This window comes from Grus americana, chromosome 4 (genome assembly GCF_028858705.1).
Source record: "Grus americana isolate bGruAme1 chromosome 4, bGruAme1.mat, whole genome shotgun sequence".
Lineage (NCBI taxonomy): Eukaryota > Metazoa > Chordata > Aves > Gruiformes > Gruidae > Grus > Grus americana.
In genome coordinates, this window is record NC_072855.1 from 26893183 (window position 1) to 26912544 (window position 19362).

General features: G+C 35.8%; 1 protein-coding gene across 5 annotated transcripts in view; it reads right to left on the reverse strand.

Annotated features, from left to right (window-relative positions):
- The window catches only part of ATP8A1 (ATPase phospholipid transporting 8A1), a 121450-nt gene that overhangs the window by 55758 nt on the left and 46330 nt on the right, over positions 1-19362 (reverse strand). For all 5 annotated transcript variants that reach the window (XM_054824015.1, XM_054824013.1, XM_054824012.1 and 2 more), the window contains 8 exons: positions 17478-17583; positions 15992-16074; positions 15765-15814; positions 9637-9706; positions 8508-8592; positions 4738-4877; positions 2692-2830; positions 1356-1420 (listed from right to left, as the gene is read on the reverse strand). In XM_054824015.1, coding sequence (XP_054679990.1) covers positions 1356-1420; positions 2692-2830; positions 4738-4877; positions 8508-8592; positions 9637-9706; positions 15765-15814; positions 15992-16074; positions 17478-17583 — 738 coding nt within the window. The remainder of the gene's footprint in view (positions 1-1355; positions 1421-2691; positions 2831-4737; positions 4878-8507; positions 8593-9636; positions 9707-15764; positions 15815-15991; positions 16075-17477; positions 17584-19362) is intronic.

The following is a 19362-nucleotide window of genomic DNA, read 5'->3' on the forward strand; positions in this document are numbered from 1 at the left end:
TCAGAGATTAGTTGAGGAGTGAAAAACTCAAAAGCAAAGTTAGGGGCTTGAATCAAAAACTTTCCCTGTTTTTTCAACAAACAACAATCCCCATCTTTCTGAAGCTATCCAATAAACTAAACAAAGAAAATTGCCTCTCCATTAATATAACGGCTACTTGTGTTAAAAGTTGCTTACTATATCAGACTCTGGTTCCAGACATTAATCAACAGCTTCTGCTTGTCATGTGTTTGGGATTTTATTTTAACTTTTATCAGCAAAAATATGCTGTTTAAAAACAATTTATATTTGAAATACAGTCATCATGATTAAATTCATACTAATGTTGAAAATGTGTTATTCTAAATGGGCCAAAACATTTAAAAAGGTACTTACTAAAAAAAAAAAAAGTACTAAGTATTTTAATTCATGTTATAGCCTACTCTTACATGCTACCATTGAATCCTTCAGTTAAGGCACTCCCTCTCAGTTGCTGATTCTCATACTTTCTTTTCACTTTTCTGTTCCTTTCTCTCCCTAACTGCTATCTTGAGCAACCTGACCACAATATAGAGTAAGGTAAACATCATTTCAGGGTTTTCTCCTGAAGCCTTCTGGACAGCGAGTTTTCCCACCGAGGGAATTCTTCCACTTCCAAGTTCACTTAAGGCTCACTTAGAGGGTGGTAACAAGAGTTATGTTTTTTCCCCTTGTGGGATTTTTCACTTAATATTGCATTCCTACCTCATCTAACAAATCTCTTCTCTACAAAGAACTGTATATTTGCAAGTTGACAGTTTTAACCCTTACTTGTCCTTCAACATCCTATTACAGTTTCAGCTGTTTAACCGCACAATAACAATTAATTTTTTGGCAGATCTGAAGTATTCTGTAAGAAGCAGCATTAGAAAGGAACTTAGGATTAGTTTGTTTGGGCATGGCTAGGTGCTACTAGAAGCATATGAAGCTCCTGGCTTTGTGCCTGCATGGATGGAGTCATTTCACTACATTGAATTTGTTTGCTCATCATTCTGAAGTTCATTTGTGTAGTAGCTACACTGTGGTTTTGGAAGCTGTAGATGAAGTTTCTAGTTATTCAGTAACAGTTTATCACAAAGACCATATGGTCTTCCAAGTATGAAATACCAAAATTAACTGAGAAGATTATAAAAACAAACAAAAAAGCACCCCCCCCCAAACAAACAAGCAGAAACAAAAAACTCCACCCAGCAGTGGTTTTAGCAGAATTTTCTGTGTTTGTTCAGATAAATAGATGCTCCAAGTTATTTTTTCAGGTCACGTCCACTATGACGTCTGGATATCTTAAGCAGTAAAATAATGTTTCATTAACTGAAAACTTTGCAGGTTTTACTTACATCAAGAGAGCCTTCATTTATAACAATTAGTCCCATGTTCTTTCTCAAAAGTTTACAGGAGTGACCTGTTAAAAACATTTTTGTTTTCAAAATTTTTTTCCACAAAATCCATTATAACATAACAAAGCAATTTTTTTTTCTGCATGAGAGCTACAGACGGGATTAAAAATAAGACCCCCTCAGCTGAAATCAATGGTAAAAAAATTATACTGTATTCTATAAAAATTAGACACAGGTATTAAGTCAGAACAGTCAGAATTTTCCTTGCTGCAACTTATGACTGTTGCGCTTTATTCACAGAAGTGCTCGGCAGGATGACAATAAACATCTTTACAGGGAGTTACTGAAAACAGCAAACAGATCTCCCTTAGCATTGCAAATTTTTGGAATGCAACTTGCATTTCATACAAAATTTGCATATATACATGTTCCTGTTCTTTTATTTTATTCTTTGATGCTTTAAACAGAAGGTATGCTGTGTGCTAATTATGAGGGCTGCCTGGACAAACGTATATCACCATTCTTAATAAATTGAAAATTCTGATATTATCTGTATTGCCTCAAACCCAAAGGTACTAATGAAAATAACCTTAGATCAACTGTATCATGTGCAAACAAAAAGTTAAGATTAAAAATAATAATCATAATAAAAAGGATCCATATGACCAAAGTAATGCTTTATTTTGGGCACATATCTATGCTACTGCAGAAGTGCTGATACACTCACATGCAAAGAATATTAAATCTTAAATGCATCTTTCATGTACTACTATTTAAAAATACAGATTTATCACTGTTGAAATTAGTTAATTTATTATTCTTTTTCTTCCTCCTTAATAATAAAAAGGAAAGAATAAAAAGAAACCTCTGATTGATGGTAAAGTTTATAGTAATCCACAATCTATATTGTTTTGCTTTTGGTTAAGATTATGGTCCCTACCAGATTTCTTGGAAAGAAAGAAAAATACAGGAGGGAAAATAAGAATACTTACATTTTCTTAATATCATTCCCTCTCATTGTCAAATACCAAACAATGTGTTCTTTTTAATTCATTTTAGTTGCTACAAAAAAAGCACAAATGCCTTTTTTTTCCTCCTCTGTATGATAACATGATTTTTTTCTTGCTGTTACTATTTTAACAGAGGAAGAATCCACCATTACCCATTCTCCCCCTACCAGTGACTGAAAAATAAGGAAACATTTAAATTCTGGAATGATATATGATATTACTATTTTTACAAAGATACATTTCTGTTCTGAAAGCAATTTTACTCTAGTGACTTCTATCATTGCTAAATCTGTAACAACGCCATCAAATAAATGCAAATGTAATACCGATGTTAATAGCAGTCTCTTGTTTGTCCCCAGTAAGTATCCAAATTTTTATGTCTGCTTTCATGAGTGTCTCTATGGTTTCAGGCACTTTGTCTTGTAGTTTATCTTCAATTGCTGTTGCTCCAAGCAGCTGAAGATTCTGTGAACGTAAAATATTCAGTACATGCAAGTTTTTTCAGTTTAAATTCAGTTTTAATCTTCCAATTTCTATTGTTTAACTTGCCATATTTACGACAAGATTACTGCTCTCTAAATTCGTTAATCAGATTTGGCATCAACTAATAAAGATCTTCCAGTTTATTCCTATGAGCTGTCAGTTAAATATCTACGTGGCCTGATAAACTGCACAGTGTGACCACTAAAACTTCACCCAATTATTCACAAGCTCAGTAGCTTGTTTAGCAACAACCTTTTGCTGAGTGGCACCTTTCTGATTTGAAGACCTAAGACGTGCTATTATTTGTCTTCTCTCACTTGTAATGACTTCTCTTCACCTTGTAAAAAACCCCCAAATCCATCAATTCATCTTAATCTTAAAACTATAATCTTGATTATGTTTTGTTTTAACTTCCTATGCAGCAAACCTATATGGTTTTTGTGAATACAGCTATTTTTATACTTCATATTTCTGTACCTTTAAAATTAGCTAAAACCCTGTTAATGTCACCACTATAACACTATTAGCGGGCTGTCCTGGTTGCAGCATGGCCTGCATACTACATGCTGAGAAAGTACTTGTGCGTTACAGAAATTTGTAATGGTAGCAGGGTTGCCATGGTGTTAACAAACATATATAGATTTAAGACTGTCTTGTGCATGTCTAGATAAACTGCTCATCTCTGCAACCCAAAGTCCCAGGAGTGACTGAAGCTATATACCCTCATTCTTCTTTTTCGTGAATTAAACCCTGCAGTTTTTTTGAGGCTCTTAATTTTAAGCAGTTTCATCAATGTAATCTCTCTTGTCCTTTCCAAGGATAAAAACCAAAAACTCCCCAAAAATGTCAAGTATCCAAACTTCAAGCAATATTGGTGTCATGAATTCTTTTTGCTTATACATTTAAGAGCCATGGGAGCCTTTTTTGTTGAGTGAAGTCTAACTGCATACTTGGCTATTTCAGCAGCAGCATTGCCAGAAACTCGAGGGAAGTCATTATGGTTCTGCTCTTTGGGAGGCTGCATCTGGGTATTACCTCCCTTTCTGGGCCTTCAGTACAAGGGAGATTGACAAAGTTGAGCAAGTCCAGTGGAGAGACACAAAAATAGCCTTAGGCTTAGAGCACACTGTATTAGGAATAGCTGAGGAAGCAGGACACATTTACAATGGGAAAAAAAAATAAGGCTAAGGGAGGGATTCCATGGCTGCCTTCTGCTAACTGAAGAGGGCTTGCAGAGAAGCCATTTTCCTCTAAGGGATGCACAGTGAAAGGGCAAGAGGCAATAGTCACATTCTGCAGCAAAAGAAATTTTAATTCAGAAAAAAAGGGAAAAAAGAATAGTTGAGCACTAAAAAAAAAATTAAAAAAAAAAAAAAATTGCCTACCGAGCTGGGAAAACTCCCTCCTTGCAGATGCTCAAAACTTCATCAAAGTGCTGGGGAAGCAAAATTAGCCCTGCTTTGAGCAGGGATTTGTGTGTAGATGACCTCCAACCTTAACTACTCTATGGTTCTAAGATCACTATAGAACAAAGCAGATGATGTTTGCCTGTTGTTAAACTTTTTTTTTTTTTACACAACAGAGAACACTGAAAAAAGCTTTCCAGTAGTTCATCTCAAAATCAATAGTCTCTGGCAAGGTAGCTACACGCTGCAAGAACTTGGTCAAATTAATCTTTCCTTCATTTTGATCATCTAAACTGCAAGGACTACATGACACAGCTGTCAGTATATTGCTAGATTCTTTTCTGTCTAAGCATTATACCTCAATAATGATTCAGATTTCATGTTACAGAAAGCAAGGACATTAACTAGGAAGCCACTCTCCTCACCCCCCAAAAAAACCCAAACCAAGCCAAAAAAAAAATCAACCAAGAAAGTGACACATACTTTTTCAATTAGTTCATAGCTCTCCTCAAGTTTGAGTGCTCTGTTCTGTATAGCTGTAGAAGCACGGTGATAGACGTCTAACCACTCTTGATAATCACTTTCTGAAATCTCAGCCACAGCAAAACACAGAGTTCTTAAGCCTAAAGAGAAAGCAGATAGTTAAGTATAATTCAGTATTTGTAAGTCCCTTCCTTCATACGCCTGCAATGAGTAACTACTAAAAGTTGATTTTATTCTGTATTTTCTGTATGCTTATGCTGACTTTCAACTAACTGCTGCATGTCTTCAAGGACTTTTTAAAATATATAGAAAGTAAAAGTGATCCAAATAGCAATTGATTCAACAAAGTAACTTTTTCAAGGTAGTTGAATGTAATGCATGTGATGTACTTCAGGGGAAAAAAAAATAAAATGAAATTTTAGACATGATTTGACTTACCTTAAACTGTAACCAAAACATGAAGCAATCCCAAATTACATTTGCTGAACAGGTATAAACATCAAATTTTTAGGAACATTAAAACTGTAAGATTGAATTATACTTCTGAACAAATATTTTGTAAACTTAAATGTTGCTATGCTGGGGAGCAATAAAGTTAAAATATATCAGCATAAAGTTACAACTACCCTCTTCTTCACCCCTCCTCAATATCCTTAGGAAATTCTCAGCTGAAGTTTGAAATTTACCATCTAGAAGCCGACTTTGAATCCATTCAGATTTTATTTTCCCATCTCACAGATTCTTTCAGCTTTCAAAATTCTTAAAATAAAATCTTTGTGTACAGGCAACACTTGGAGATTTTACTTAATCTTTGAGCTGGTTATACTTAACAGATTTTTTCCTTCAGCAGAAACCTGAATTGAGCCCTACAGTGAGAATTTGAGACTGCAAGACTACAACAAACATCTAATTTTTTGACAACACACATTTACATTCAATTTAAGTAGCTAGGTGTTAATGTCCTAACAGTTCATTTTCATGTATTATGAGAGTCTTAGATTTCTAGAGCATGAAATTGGCATAACTCTTTATATATTGAGAAGAGCATTGCTCTAGCCAAATGATATCTTAGGAAGCCACAAATATGCAGGCAGGTAGATTTAGTGGGGGGGATAGGCAGGACCAATGTAGTTAGTGCCTTTGGCCTCTCCTCTAGGAGCACCATAACCAGGGATGGCTAAATGCAATCTTTATTTCGTCACAGGTTTCTGTTGTCTACTGCTCAGCACCAGCAGCAATTTTGAAATAATCAAGAGGCTGGCTACGAAATAACACATATGTGTCTTCGATGTAAGACAGTAGTTTAATACCTTCAGGATGAAAACCATGTGTAATTCCAGTATCTTGACAAGCGAACAACATTAGGAACACACTTCTCACCATCTAGACCTAAAAAAATAACTTAAGGCTAAGAAATCAACTGGTTTTTTTTTTTCTTTCTTTCTCTCCATGTAATAAGGATATGTTAGCAAGGTCCAAAGCAATAAAAATGAGGTGAGGGGGAAGAAAGGAATTTATGACTGACTAATAGTAATAATATTTTCACAAATCTTTCAAAGTATTTTATGCAGATGACAGAATGAAGAAATCAGAAATATCAGCAAACAAGTTTTTCAAGGCATTTGCTTTTTATTTTTAAATCAGAACCTAATTATTTCTTCTATTTTTGATTAAAAAAAAAATTGTGGAAACCAAAATATCATTAAGCCTGCTTCTTAACAGACTGGAACACCACCAGAGGAAAATTATTCACTTTCTCTGTTTATCTAAGCAGGCATTAACACTCAAGCTTAATAAATGTTTAAATATAAATGCCAGCCATGCTAACCACTTCATTTTTGAACAACACACCAAGAGCATGCAGCAAAAGCCAAGGACATACTGTACTGCCGCATGAAAGGATATACATGAGAAACTTTGCAAGGTCATTGGCTGCAATTTAAATCTGATGCAAAAATAAATACAAATTTCTTTAATCGATTCCAGAGAGAGGTACTTTTTTTTTTTTTTTTTTTAAGATTGAATTTTATGCTTTTGAAAGGTTAGCAATTCACTCTTCTGAACAGTAAATCTTTTCATCTGTTGAAAAGAAGGGTACAAGTAGTACATGAACAAACTTCTCAACACTAACACGTACGTACAGTGGTTTTAAAGACAGGTGGAATTTTTCACTTTTTATGTTGATTCATTTGGTCCAACCTCACTGCTAAGGAAAAAATTATATCAGAGAACTGTAATTATGAATTGGATTGAAACTTTCTTATGAGTTCACACAGGATAGCAGATATTGATCTATTTTTACCTTTTCTGTAATCAAATATAGAGCCTTATGACCCAAACTAACTTCACATCTAAGTAATTTTTCCTTGACTGATCCTGATTAGGCCTTTAGAACTCCCAACTGGCCAATCAGCTCATAAAACTAGATTCACGAGCTCAAAGGGTGTATCTGAGGCTTCACGTTGTACCATCAAATTGGTTTGGTTTTAGTTCTGGTTTCAACTTTATCGTACAATTTATTATAATTTTGATACTCTACAATTATTTAAGGCTAACCAAATGTTTCCTGCAGAAATCCTGATATGGAAAACTAACAACACAAACAGATCTGTGGCTTGCTTCTGCTGTCACTGACAGAATCAAGAGACTGAAGGTGCTGCCTGTGTCACTAATTAAAATGCTAAATTCCATTATAAACCAAAAGAGGAAAATTAGAGAAGTCATACGTAAAACACACAGAAAAAGGATCTTTATTGATACATGAAGATTTGGCCAGACATCAGTTATCAAAAGGTAAGGATTGTATTTTAGAAGGAAAATATTTTAACAAAGTTTGCTTTTCAGTGTAAGCTTATTTCTTACAACACATTAAAGAGAATTTTAATGTTCGAGTAACAGTGTATTAAAAAAAGAGGTAAAAAAATTGCAGTTCAGATCCCATAACTATTATAATTCTGCTTCCAGCTACTCTCTCCCAACTCATCGATAATTAAAACACTGATACCTCACAGTACAACTCCATAATCCTTTACTGAGATACCAGAAAGCGGCCGTGACGTGGAAGAGCTAGGAACTCTGCTGGAAGAACTTACATGAAAGTAGAAGCCTTTCTACAGTCTGCTTTCCTGCTCACGTCTATACTGTGGAATCCACTACTACTTAATAACTAACTGGCAGTTTGTATCAATCATGTTAATTTCACACTCCTTTAAATTTTACTTACTATTCCTACTTCATGAACCCTCATGGAGGCATTCCCCACCTTCAGCAACTGCTTTGTAAGAGTGATTGTTAAAACGGCAGAGATACCAAAACACACCATATGGAAAGCTAGTACTCACAACTCCCCTTACTGTGACTGGTGATAGAAATAATATAGCATAAAGCTGCCTTAAAAGCACTACACTAGCCACTTCCAAGCATCTTCGCTTTGGCTACTTCTTCCTGTGTGCCACCCCTACAGCACTCATTGTGTGTGGGACATGAAAGTGATGACGGGAAATGAGATCTTCACAGACACAAACAGCGTGCAATGTGTTTGCTCTCTGGAAAAATAGATTTTGTTTAAAAGATTCCACTGTGTACTTTTTTTTTTAAGCATAAACTTATTACTGAAAGTTCTCAGAAAAAGGAAGATCTTTTTTAGGAGGCTTTAGTAAAAATAATTTTCAAACAACGTAAAACATTACAGCAACATAAAACTGCAAAACTGAAAAACTGAGCACTAACTGAATTTCATATTTAGTTTTATATTAAATAATATCACCCACCTTCTGTAGCAAACTGCTCTAGATGTTTTAAGGTGATTTCTTTGTATTTTGAACTTTCAGCAAGACGGTCATAAATTACAGTATCCTACAAAACAAATTAAATGAACTCAGAACAATTTAATAGAAAAATGAGGGGGTTTTTGTGTAGACAATACAAATCATGTAGGAAATGGCAGAAAAATATGTAGCACTGTATTAATTTATTTCAGCATCAAAAATGAATAGAATTAATTTTATTTCAGAGGAAGGAAAATAGGACATTCCAAATTCTCAGATTCTCTAAATTTACAAATTCCGCTATGATTAGTTCTTCTCTCCTACACTTTTGCTGTTATTTCCCTTCATTTTGAAAAGCACTGCGTTTTCCTTTGGCTTGCCATGTGAATTCTTTTGATTTCCTAAAATGCTGTCTTCCTCTTTAATCTTAAACTCACAAGGTAAAGTTATGGTTTTGTAACTGCCATTTTCAGGTTTTTGTAGCCAGCTTGATATACAGAATATTAACAACAGCTTCTTCTCTCTACTTGACAAGATACAGAATGGACATTTATATTCAATCAAATTATTACTATTTTTTTTTTTTAAGCATTGATTTGCATCCCCCTCAAACTTGACTTAAGGTACAGAACAAGAACTACTGAGCAACTCTGCCATTCCCAGATACATTGGGATTAAGATATCTTCCCATAGATCCTGCTTTCAGGAAAATTGACTTCTGGCATAACATCAATGGTAGGTTAAAATTCCCATCTAGTCACTTATCCTAGATTACTATTTCTATCTAGTGATTCATGCTCAGCAAGTAACTAATAGATTAAATCATGCATTCATCCATTTTCTTGGAGTATAGAAGGAAGCAATTTTTAAGAAGCATAAAGGTATTAGTCCAGTACAAAGAACAGGATGAACAGGTCTGTCATACCCTCATAGGCAGTTAGTACAAAAAGACATTAATTAGTTCATCACATTAAACAGCTACATGGTGAAATGACGTAAATTGAAAAAGGCATCAACATTCCTTCCCCCACATTTTTCAATGCTTTGACTGCAGTTATAACAACCTTTTTGCTTTTATATTTGTATTGGCAGCATGTGTTCTCTGACACAGTGAAAACAGAATAAAACTCACAGCTCCTTTGCAGTAGAGTCTTAACTTTCCCGATGGTGTGCGAACTATCACTGACATTCTCTTCCTAGTGCTGAAAGAGAAATAAATGCCCTATATAAGATGGTTCGTAAATATAAATATTTATCGAATTTTACCTAGGAATATCAATATATATCTTATATAAGAGAAAGGAGAAGAAGAAAGGACAACCTATTCTGAATTATGTTCTCAGCTGACAGGGACAGAAAACCAGTTTTACTGTCTAATAATTAGTGAATGGTGTTTTTCCATGCATACTCCTGTAGGTCTTTGTCCCGTAAAAACAAATTTGAGAATCTTCACCATCATCTGAATACTGTCTACTGATCACAAAAAAGCATCTTAAAGCACAAAGCACTTGTGACCAATATCATAAAGAGGTACTACATCACAGACAATTTCAGCTTTTTCTTCCTTCCCAGCCGGAGTCTCTTGTACACTGTACTCTGTTGCAATTCTAGTACTGTCAGCCCAGAGTTTCGTCACGCCAAGTTTTAAGTATGCTAAGAATTGGAAAGGGGTTCGTCTCATTTTAACTACTCTCTACCTCTCAGTCGTTAATGAGATCGAAGTATTTTTCTTTCCATCCTCATGACTGAGGTAGGAATTGGAGGGAAGCACAGAGAAGACTGTCACTCTTTGCTTTCTGTCTTTCCTTTGAGGTCCTTCAACAAGCATACTTTAGATTCAAGATCATGCCCAGTCAAAACATGTTGTTATACCATAATTCCTTCAAACTTCAACTTTTTAAATAAATCCACAGAAACTATTCAGGGAACAAAGCATGTTTCTCATACAATAGTTCACAGTAAAATACACAAAAGAGATTGAAGTAAATGGTCCTTTTACAATTTTGGTTACTGTTGGAACTGGATCCCATTTATAGATCAAATAGTATTATTGTATGAATGGTTCCTGAAGTTCAGACTGCTGTGGAAAACATCCTGTAAGTGCAATGTATGGAGATAGGTGGAGGAAAGAATGTTATAATTACTGGTGAAGTAAGTAATTGAATAGTATCTTCAAGGAAATATTTTCCTATTCCACCTGGGCGTGCACTTTCCTTCAAGTACAGACAACTGAACAGCAATATTAAGTTACATTTCTACTGTGAATATTGCACAAGGGAGCATAAAAAGGCATTAACTGCTGCAACGCTTTCTCCATTTCATCTCCAATCCAAAAACCCTCAGGTAAGCAGAACTCCAAAAACCCTTAGACAGTGTCCAGCTAAGGATCTGTGGAGAAATTCAGATCACCCAAAATGTACTTCAATTGCCAAAATAAAAGCAAGTCTCAGATCCGCTTTGATTCCTGGAAAGACTATCTAGTCTACTGCTACTTAAATTCATTACACTTGCCTGAATGCTCAGTTAAGGAACTGTGGAGAATTACATTAATTTAGGGGTTGTATAAACAATAATTTTATATATATGCTCTTGAGTAAAAACTCAGCAGTTTTCTACTTGTCTTGTAACACCAGAAGATTGGAATCCTGAAGTTCTGCATACAGCTGCCTATCAATCTACCAAAGATGTATCAGAGAATGACCAATGTTTTCCTGTAGCATTCTGAAACTTTAGCTATGAAGACAGATATTGAATCTTGACTGACATACATTTTCTTAGTAAAACTGCAATAAAGCTAATGAGCAGGACTTACTGTCAAAGACTTTCTAACTTTTTATGAGCCTTTTCATTGCAGTGAGTTTTGTCTCCTTTACTTGGTGAAATATAGAAAACCACAAAATTGCACTACTACAAATAACTGTCAGTGTGAAAGCATTTTTTTTGTTTTGTTTTCTTCACCGTAGGAGTCATGTGAGCAGCCATAAAGGGGACCCAGTTATAAGGGGAAGAATACTGAACAGAAGATATCTGCTGAAATACTGACAACAGAGAAAATGCCTGCCAGCCTGGGAACCGGAAAACATCCTTGAGAAACACACCTGGCACCTCTGAAGTACAGCTTGGTACCTAGAAACCATTAATAAGTGCAAACCAAGGAACTGTAACTACAACTTATTGTCTGGAAAGGTGGAAAAAGCCTGGAAAAGAGAGAAAATGTCCTGAAAAAGTAGGAACTGGCAGCTGCTATTGGTTGTTCTAGCTGAAAGAACAGGAAAAAAGTCTGGAAAAATAAAAATTGGTCTGAGAGAAAAGACAACAGCATCATCTATTGGCTGTCCCAGGTGAAAAACAGACATCACCAGCATCTATTGACTGCTCTGGGTGGTGGGGTCCTACGCCCCCTTATGTCTCTGCTATATAAAAATGACTCGCTGTTACCCAACATGGAGCCTCTCTCTCTGAGAACTCCCCCTGCATGAATTTTTCTGAGATGTCCTAGCTAAGTTATTGGACCATCACCAGAACACCTGGCTGACTCCAGACTCTCACTTTTCCAAGTGAGACTTTGTTCCTCATCGACTTTGATGCCCCTCTCCTGGGAGTGGTTTGGTGAGCACTGTACCTGTATTATATTTTCAATAATATATATGTGTGTGTGTGTATGCACATATTGGTAACTAAGTTTATTTCTTCACTAGTGATACTTTAGTAGCAACTTGTAATATATGGAAATATATACTTGCTGCTACTATTGATTGCTGCTACTATTAAAATAGAAAAGGACTTTATTACTCATGATTATATTTGCTTTACTAATAGTAATTTGTAGTAATCTGTAATAAAGAAATTCAGAAAAATAAAACCTCCATGTCCTTGCGTGTTATGGAATCCTGCAAACCTACTACATGATCTCCATCCAACTGCAAGCTGGGTAACCCTCTGGGTCACGACAAGGAGGCAAAATAGCTGGTAATTCCCATGAAAATGCCATGGGATTACAGAAAGACAGAAGCATGTTAAGGAGACAGAAACACCTCCCTCAGTCCCAAGATTTGCCACTTCCAGAATCTGGGAATGCAGACGTAGCTCTTGATGGGCCCTGTCTCAGGTTTAAGATGAAAATTTCTTCAGAGTGTAAGCACACAACCACAGAAAACAAACACTGCTACAGAGGTTTTGGTACCTCCTCTGTCGGCCACACGTTCTTTTTCTACAATTAGAAGTATCGGTCTTCAGTCACAACACAAGATCGGTATGTTACGGACCTCTCTGAATGATGGAGAAGAGATAAGGTCTCAAACACTCCACGAAGAAGCCTTGTCTGCCCAGTACAATAGTCAAGGCAACGTGGAGGATTACTCAAAACTGATACGACAGGGGACTAGTCAAGCTATTGCTGTATTTCAAGTAAATATATCAGCATTCTAAATAAAAAATATTTAGTTTTTAGACAAGAAGCTTTACTCTGTAACTATCACAGACTGCTTGTGCCGGACTGTGGAGATATGCCCCAGGGATGCAGGTGAAAAATCAGTCATTAAATCAATAAATGGTATTTACTCCAGATATTGAGAAACTATTCCTACATCTATACTCAATACTTGACAGTGAAATTAATTCTGGTGATAAAAATTCAATTAATTCCTCTACAAAACCATGTACAAGTCAAACCCTCATTCAACACTAGCACTGCTAGTAAGGACATGTTGATGCAAGGACTGATTTGCAATTTGTGCTCTGATAGTGCACATTGCTTATGCTTAACTAAAACAAAGAATAACACACTCAAAATCATGCTCATCTTTGCAACTTGCCCAGGTGAAAAGACAATGCAAGTAGTCAGCACAGGGACAACAGTAAGCATAAGACATTCTTTGCTTCTGGATCCTTGACCAACACTGTGCCTTGCTTCCCCTCCTGCCCCATAGATACATACCCTAGGAGTTGGTTTTGGGTCCCAAGAAATAGCTGCGTTTTTTCTATCTGTTACAGTTCCAGGTGACAGAATACAAGAATGGGCACAGCACCGGACAGTCCCTTCCCTGACAGCATGGGGAGCCCTGAACAGCAGAAGGTCTGAACAACTCTTCACTTCCTTGAGCTTAAGGTAGCACAACAGTTGTGACATATGAGCCGAGTATCTACTGGAGGCAGCCTAAACTCAGCATGAGTTATCAAGACACTCTTTGCTCCACAGAGATTAGCACTACATTTAGGAGCAACTGTCAGCTGGTTAAGGATTATCAGTTACTTTCAATATGCTCACCTGCCAGTTAGACTGAAAGACACTTCCTTGCTATTAACAAAGTACAATTATCATATTGTATAAGTCTACTATTTCTCTTTTCACTTGCACAGCTATGATCACTGTAAAAACAGAATATCATAAAAGACAATTCTACCAAGCATTCGTACAAGTTTTACCTCTGTAATGTACTTCTCCAAAAGTCTATCCTATCAAATGTTGACACTGCTGCAATCTACTTGCAGAAGAGTCTTATCTATGTGGCTTGTACTGGAATATGGCAAGGAATTAGTTTTCATTTTTTCTGGGAAAGACTTGGAACACCTGGAAACTCTTAATAGTTTAATTGCTACAGATTACTTCTCTGAAGGTACATGCTCCTACCCATACAGATGGTGTTATGTTTTGGAGCCAAAATTTCCCTTGCTGTGGAACAAGGGTGACCTCTAGTGCTTCCAACAAGTCAGTTACAAGCAAAGCTAAATATTACAGAGTAAGAACAAGAACAGCTATAAAAATGGAATGCTTGAAGTTGGGTGATTGGTATCCATCAAAAAACTTAATCCTCTAAAGGTTAAGATTTAAAAGCAATTCTCCTTTCTCTATAAAATATCACTGTTTAAATTGCAATTTTAGACTGACACAGAAGTTTAAAAAGGTCTTTGAAATCAAGACAAAGATCAAAACCAGAAACAAATTAGGAATCCTTCACTGCTACTCCACGAATGGAGTATAAACTTTCACAGATGCTAAACTAACAACAATGCACTTTGTGCTACATACTTGCTAACTTGCCAGAACAGAAAGTGAGAGTAGTGCCTACAAAAAAATGAAACCATGGCATAAACATATATTATAGAGGACATACTTGAAATTTTTCATAAAAACAGTATTAATTGCAAGCAGTCATTAAAAGACATTGAAAACTATAAAAATTACTTGTTGTGGCATTGTTCTATTTTTTTTTCACTGTGGTGATCTTTATGTTGCACATTGTTATTGCTATTATTATAACTACAGGCAGCTATTTCTCTCATTTCACCCAACCTTACATCTTCAGTCCATCTCTCCAGTATCGCCTTGGATTTTTAGGGTTTTTTTGATCGTTTTGCTTCTTTAGCTAAGCTCAAGGGAAACATAATGGGACAGGAAGGCAAACAATGATCACTTTGTGCAGGCACAATTACAAGTAATCATTCTAAAAAAAAAAAAAACCAACTTCCTCTACATACAAATCTCTTCCCCATCCTGTGCCAAAGTAAGCAATGGGCTTACACAAATACTTAAGAACACAGACTGCATACATGGATTCAATTTAAACAGATTTACATAACAAGTGAAACTGCATCCAGATTTCTTATAGGCTTTTTTATAATTCCAACAGCTTTGACAGAAAAATTTTACTGAAAGCAAAGCACGTGATAAACTCATTTTCCAAGAAAACTAACCTGCCAACACTCTAGTGATGCTGCTGAGAAGAGAGTGGGTTTCAGTCTAGAGTATTTAAACAGTCATAATTATGCAAGTATATTTAAGGTCAAATGCAAAATTTCATTCTATCAGTCAAGGCAAACACAAGTTATACATAACACTTATTTGAATCTTCCCCTTGCCTCCAAGTATCAAATTTTTAATAAATGACATGGTGCCAGGGCTTTCAGAAATACATTTAGGAGTTCAAGTACTTTCCTATACTGTCTTTTCACATAATTTTTTCAAGTTTTGAGATCAAAGGTTTTTTTCAGTCTTTGTGCAAAACTGAAACATATTAGCCAAAAAGGAGACAACAGAAAAAAATATACACCTCTGAAAACGTTTTACAATAAAACCAGAAGCGTGATCTTAACCATGTACACTGCTTTGCATGTAGTATTATCACATATTATAGTGATAAAAGCCACACAACCTGCACACTTTCCCTGTACAAATATAAAAAATGCAAACATTTTTATCCTTAACAAAAATTCTTAAAGTATTTTCACAAAAAGACACTAAGTGCACAACATGCTGTTTACCTTGTAAATTCCAGAACGTTTAGCAATTCATATCTTTCTTCCTGTCCCAACTGAATAATAGAAAGAAAAAAAAAAGATGATAATTAATGCAAAAAACCTCAAGCAAAAGAATGAAAACCAACCAAACAACATCTCAATAGCTATGTACCATGATGTAGTTATTGAGAAATTATTTAATATGGCAAAAGTAAATACAGCATACTATAGTGTTACTCCAATGTACTTACAGACTCTATGATTACTGAGTCAGGTGTCCTTCCAGTGAATACAAACCGAAGATGCCTGGCTGCTCTGACCAATGCCCCTTCATCTGCAACAAGTCAATTAGTTATTTGACAGATGTGCCAGAAAACTGTTAGCTTACCCCACGATTTAATGGACACGGTCCAAGCTTTTCTATTTTTGACTTCCTTTTTCCTTTATAGATTTGTAAGATTAGACATGGTGCTGGAAAGAACTCTTTGTCTCTCCTGTTAAAACTGATGAAATGAGTTTACAGTTCAGAAAAAATAAGCCCCCAAAGGAACACGCCTCTCAGCTCAGTAATGAGAACATCCTCTTCAAAGTTTTAAGTTGCAAACTAATGAATTATGCATTCCAGCAGATACAATGCCACTGCTTCATCAGGAGACAAGACTTCCTGCCTTCCTTCTCCCTGTAAGCCTACTTTCAGGGAGTTAGAGGTTTAGATGTTGACTAAATGTTACATAGAGAACAAACTTCCCAACTCCTAGGGAAGGAGCTTCGTTAGTAGGGCACTGGACAAGGTACATTTCTTTTTGTGTAAGTTCTGTTTTAGAAAATAGTGGTAAGTCATTCCTGTAAATAATAGATAACTTCAATGCCTACAGTGAGGAAACGTTTCAAGCAGAGCCTGTCTCCCACAGGCATCAGTTCTCTCCAAATGGCTCAGGATGGCAGAATGGAATTTGCTCGCAATGCCCAATAAAACACTGCCATGGCCAAGTTAGCTTTATTTATGACCCTACCTCTGCCCTTGTCTTCCAGCTGCTGAAGGACAGAATTAAAGGGATAGCCACCTAGGAGTTGGGGCAGGCAGAGAAGAGGAAGGCTGGAGACTCCCTGCTCTTCATGTCATTTCTGCCATCATAACTTGCTATAATACATCAGCTCAGCAGAGCTGACCATATTTTCATCATTTTGCCTTGCTTCATCGTTTCCTGAATTCAAAAATGTCAAATATGAACCACAGTAGGTTTGAACCAGACCTTTTGCACTACAATCTTTTCTCACTCTCTAGTAGAACTTATCACGATTTTTATCCTATTAAAAACATTTCTTTTTCATTTTTTATTACAAAGTCTTTGTTCTAAATCGATACCATGGTTATCAAGCACAGAATAGGTTCACACACAAGGACATCAATTTGTCTTCTTGTTTGATTTCTATTGTATTTGAGCAGTCCCTTCAGCCTTTCACAACACTTTGACAACACCTTAGCATGCATGTTTTAATCACCCTTTGCCCTTAAACAATGCACATATGTAAGTATTTTCTAAAGCAAATTAGAGAAGTCTAAATTCTTTTCTGACAAAACTGATTTTAGATGATACCAGTTTTTTTTTTTTTGAGGGATATGTTTTCATTTTAATTTTGGAAAATACTTCAAAAAACAATAAACTTTGAACAAAATTTGCTTGTTGAGTTGATAGAAAATTTTACTATATGTTCACTCAATTATGTGAGTCTTACCTGGAGATGCTGCTTGATAGATGATTTTATCACCTTCTCTTTCTGGAACTGCTGTATGACACACTGCCATCATTGTCAAAAACTCACATATTATAGGTGCAGTTGGCTAGAAAAATGTAATAAAAAATATCAGAGTGATTATTCATTTAAGCAAAAACTAACTGAAATGTAATAATAGATGGGGACTAATAATAGTCACAAAAATTTTAATGAAAGATTTTTCCTCTCTTCTTGAAAAGCTACCAACTAAACAAAACATATGTAATCTGTACACTAATTTCAGCATGCAGCATAACTTCTTGCTCCTCTACTTTGATACAGGCTACATAGAATTTAGTGGCATTTACTATTGTAAGAATCAAAAGTAGATAACGAGAAAAAGAGTAATTCAAATAGGCATTTTATAGAGAAGTTAAGTCTGCTGAATTGAAAGAATTTTACTTTATTCACTGAAGTCTCTTTGAATGTTGTCTTTTTTACTAAAAAATATTCCCTTTCACATTACTTTTGTCAAATACTGTATTTGACAACACTTTTTAAGAACCTTTAGAAATATGTAGCAACTGAACCAGAAAATCACATTGAAAACCTGCAAGGTCAGGCAGACAGCTTTTAAATGAAGACATTTAGATGAATGTCTCAGGCACTTCAGAATCTACAAAGCTGGAACAATTTTAAATGATTTAGCCAGAAGAGGGGAAAAGAGTGTATATAAGCAAAGTTGTTCATTGTTTTTGATGAATACAGCTAAAAACCTTATTAGTACAGCTGAAATTTACAAAATGAATGAACTGACTCCTGAATGGTTGTTCAAAAGAAACCCCAGCATTCCCCCTAAATAAGCTCAAAGCAACTGCAACCTCAACTGCGGTCTTTTGTAGCGTATTTGTAGTATTTCAGATTAGTAGCAGACTAAGAATGTCAACAATGAAGAGAACATGACAATTACAATTCTATAAAATGGAATAATATCTGAAAACCTAACTTAATTCCACAGTGCACAAACACTAATGGGAACAGGTTCCTGTCCTCTTTCACTTCGGACCTCTAGATCCCCTAAGATGTATTCAAAAGGGTGAATACAGGTTCTTTCCAAAGCACTTCAGAACACATTTAACATACAGTGATGAAACCTGCCTTTGAATGTGTGCCTAAATTTTTAACTTTCAAAGTCCAACCACCTGCACGCCAAGGATTCCGTACCAGGATGATGCCTCTTCCACACAGTCTATGTTACTAGCACTGAAAACAGCCTGTGCAGGTAAGTGTAATAAACCCCTCTGCTTTAGATACGCTTGAGAGTTGCACTTGGGTGAATACCATTTAAGACTGCCCCATTTGTAGGAACAAAATGCTTCACTGCCTGCCAGTTACCCTGAAATTATCCTCCTGGGAAGACAAAATTTAAGGAAAGAAAAAAGTAATTTATTTACGCTCTTCAAAAGAGAACAAACAGCTACACTAAGTAAGGAAGGTGTTCTTGGTTATGACTACGCAAAAACATCTCTTGTACAAATGACAAAGAAAATGGTAATGATGGTACTGTTTCTTAGTCAAATCATAAGCTAAGCTAGTAACTTTCTGTGAAATGTATTGCCTCTTTGGGGCAAATACCAGCCTGTTTCACTTCATCATCTGAACTGATGATCTAACCTCATGGAAGCATGTCCGAAAACCCAATGTTTATGGTTAACTCCTGACTCTTGTCTAAGCCTAGGCACTGAAATACTAAGTCATGTCAGGACAGTAAGTTAATTGGACTGATCCTGAAAGCCTTGATGGATGTCATGACATCATACGAACAGCATGACTAACATTAAAATACTCACAGAATGAAGAACATAACACTGTTATATTTTAGACTCATAACGTCTAAATCATAACA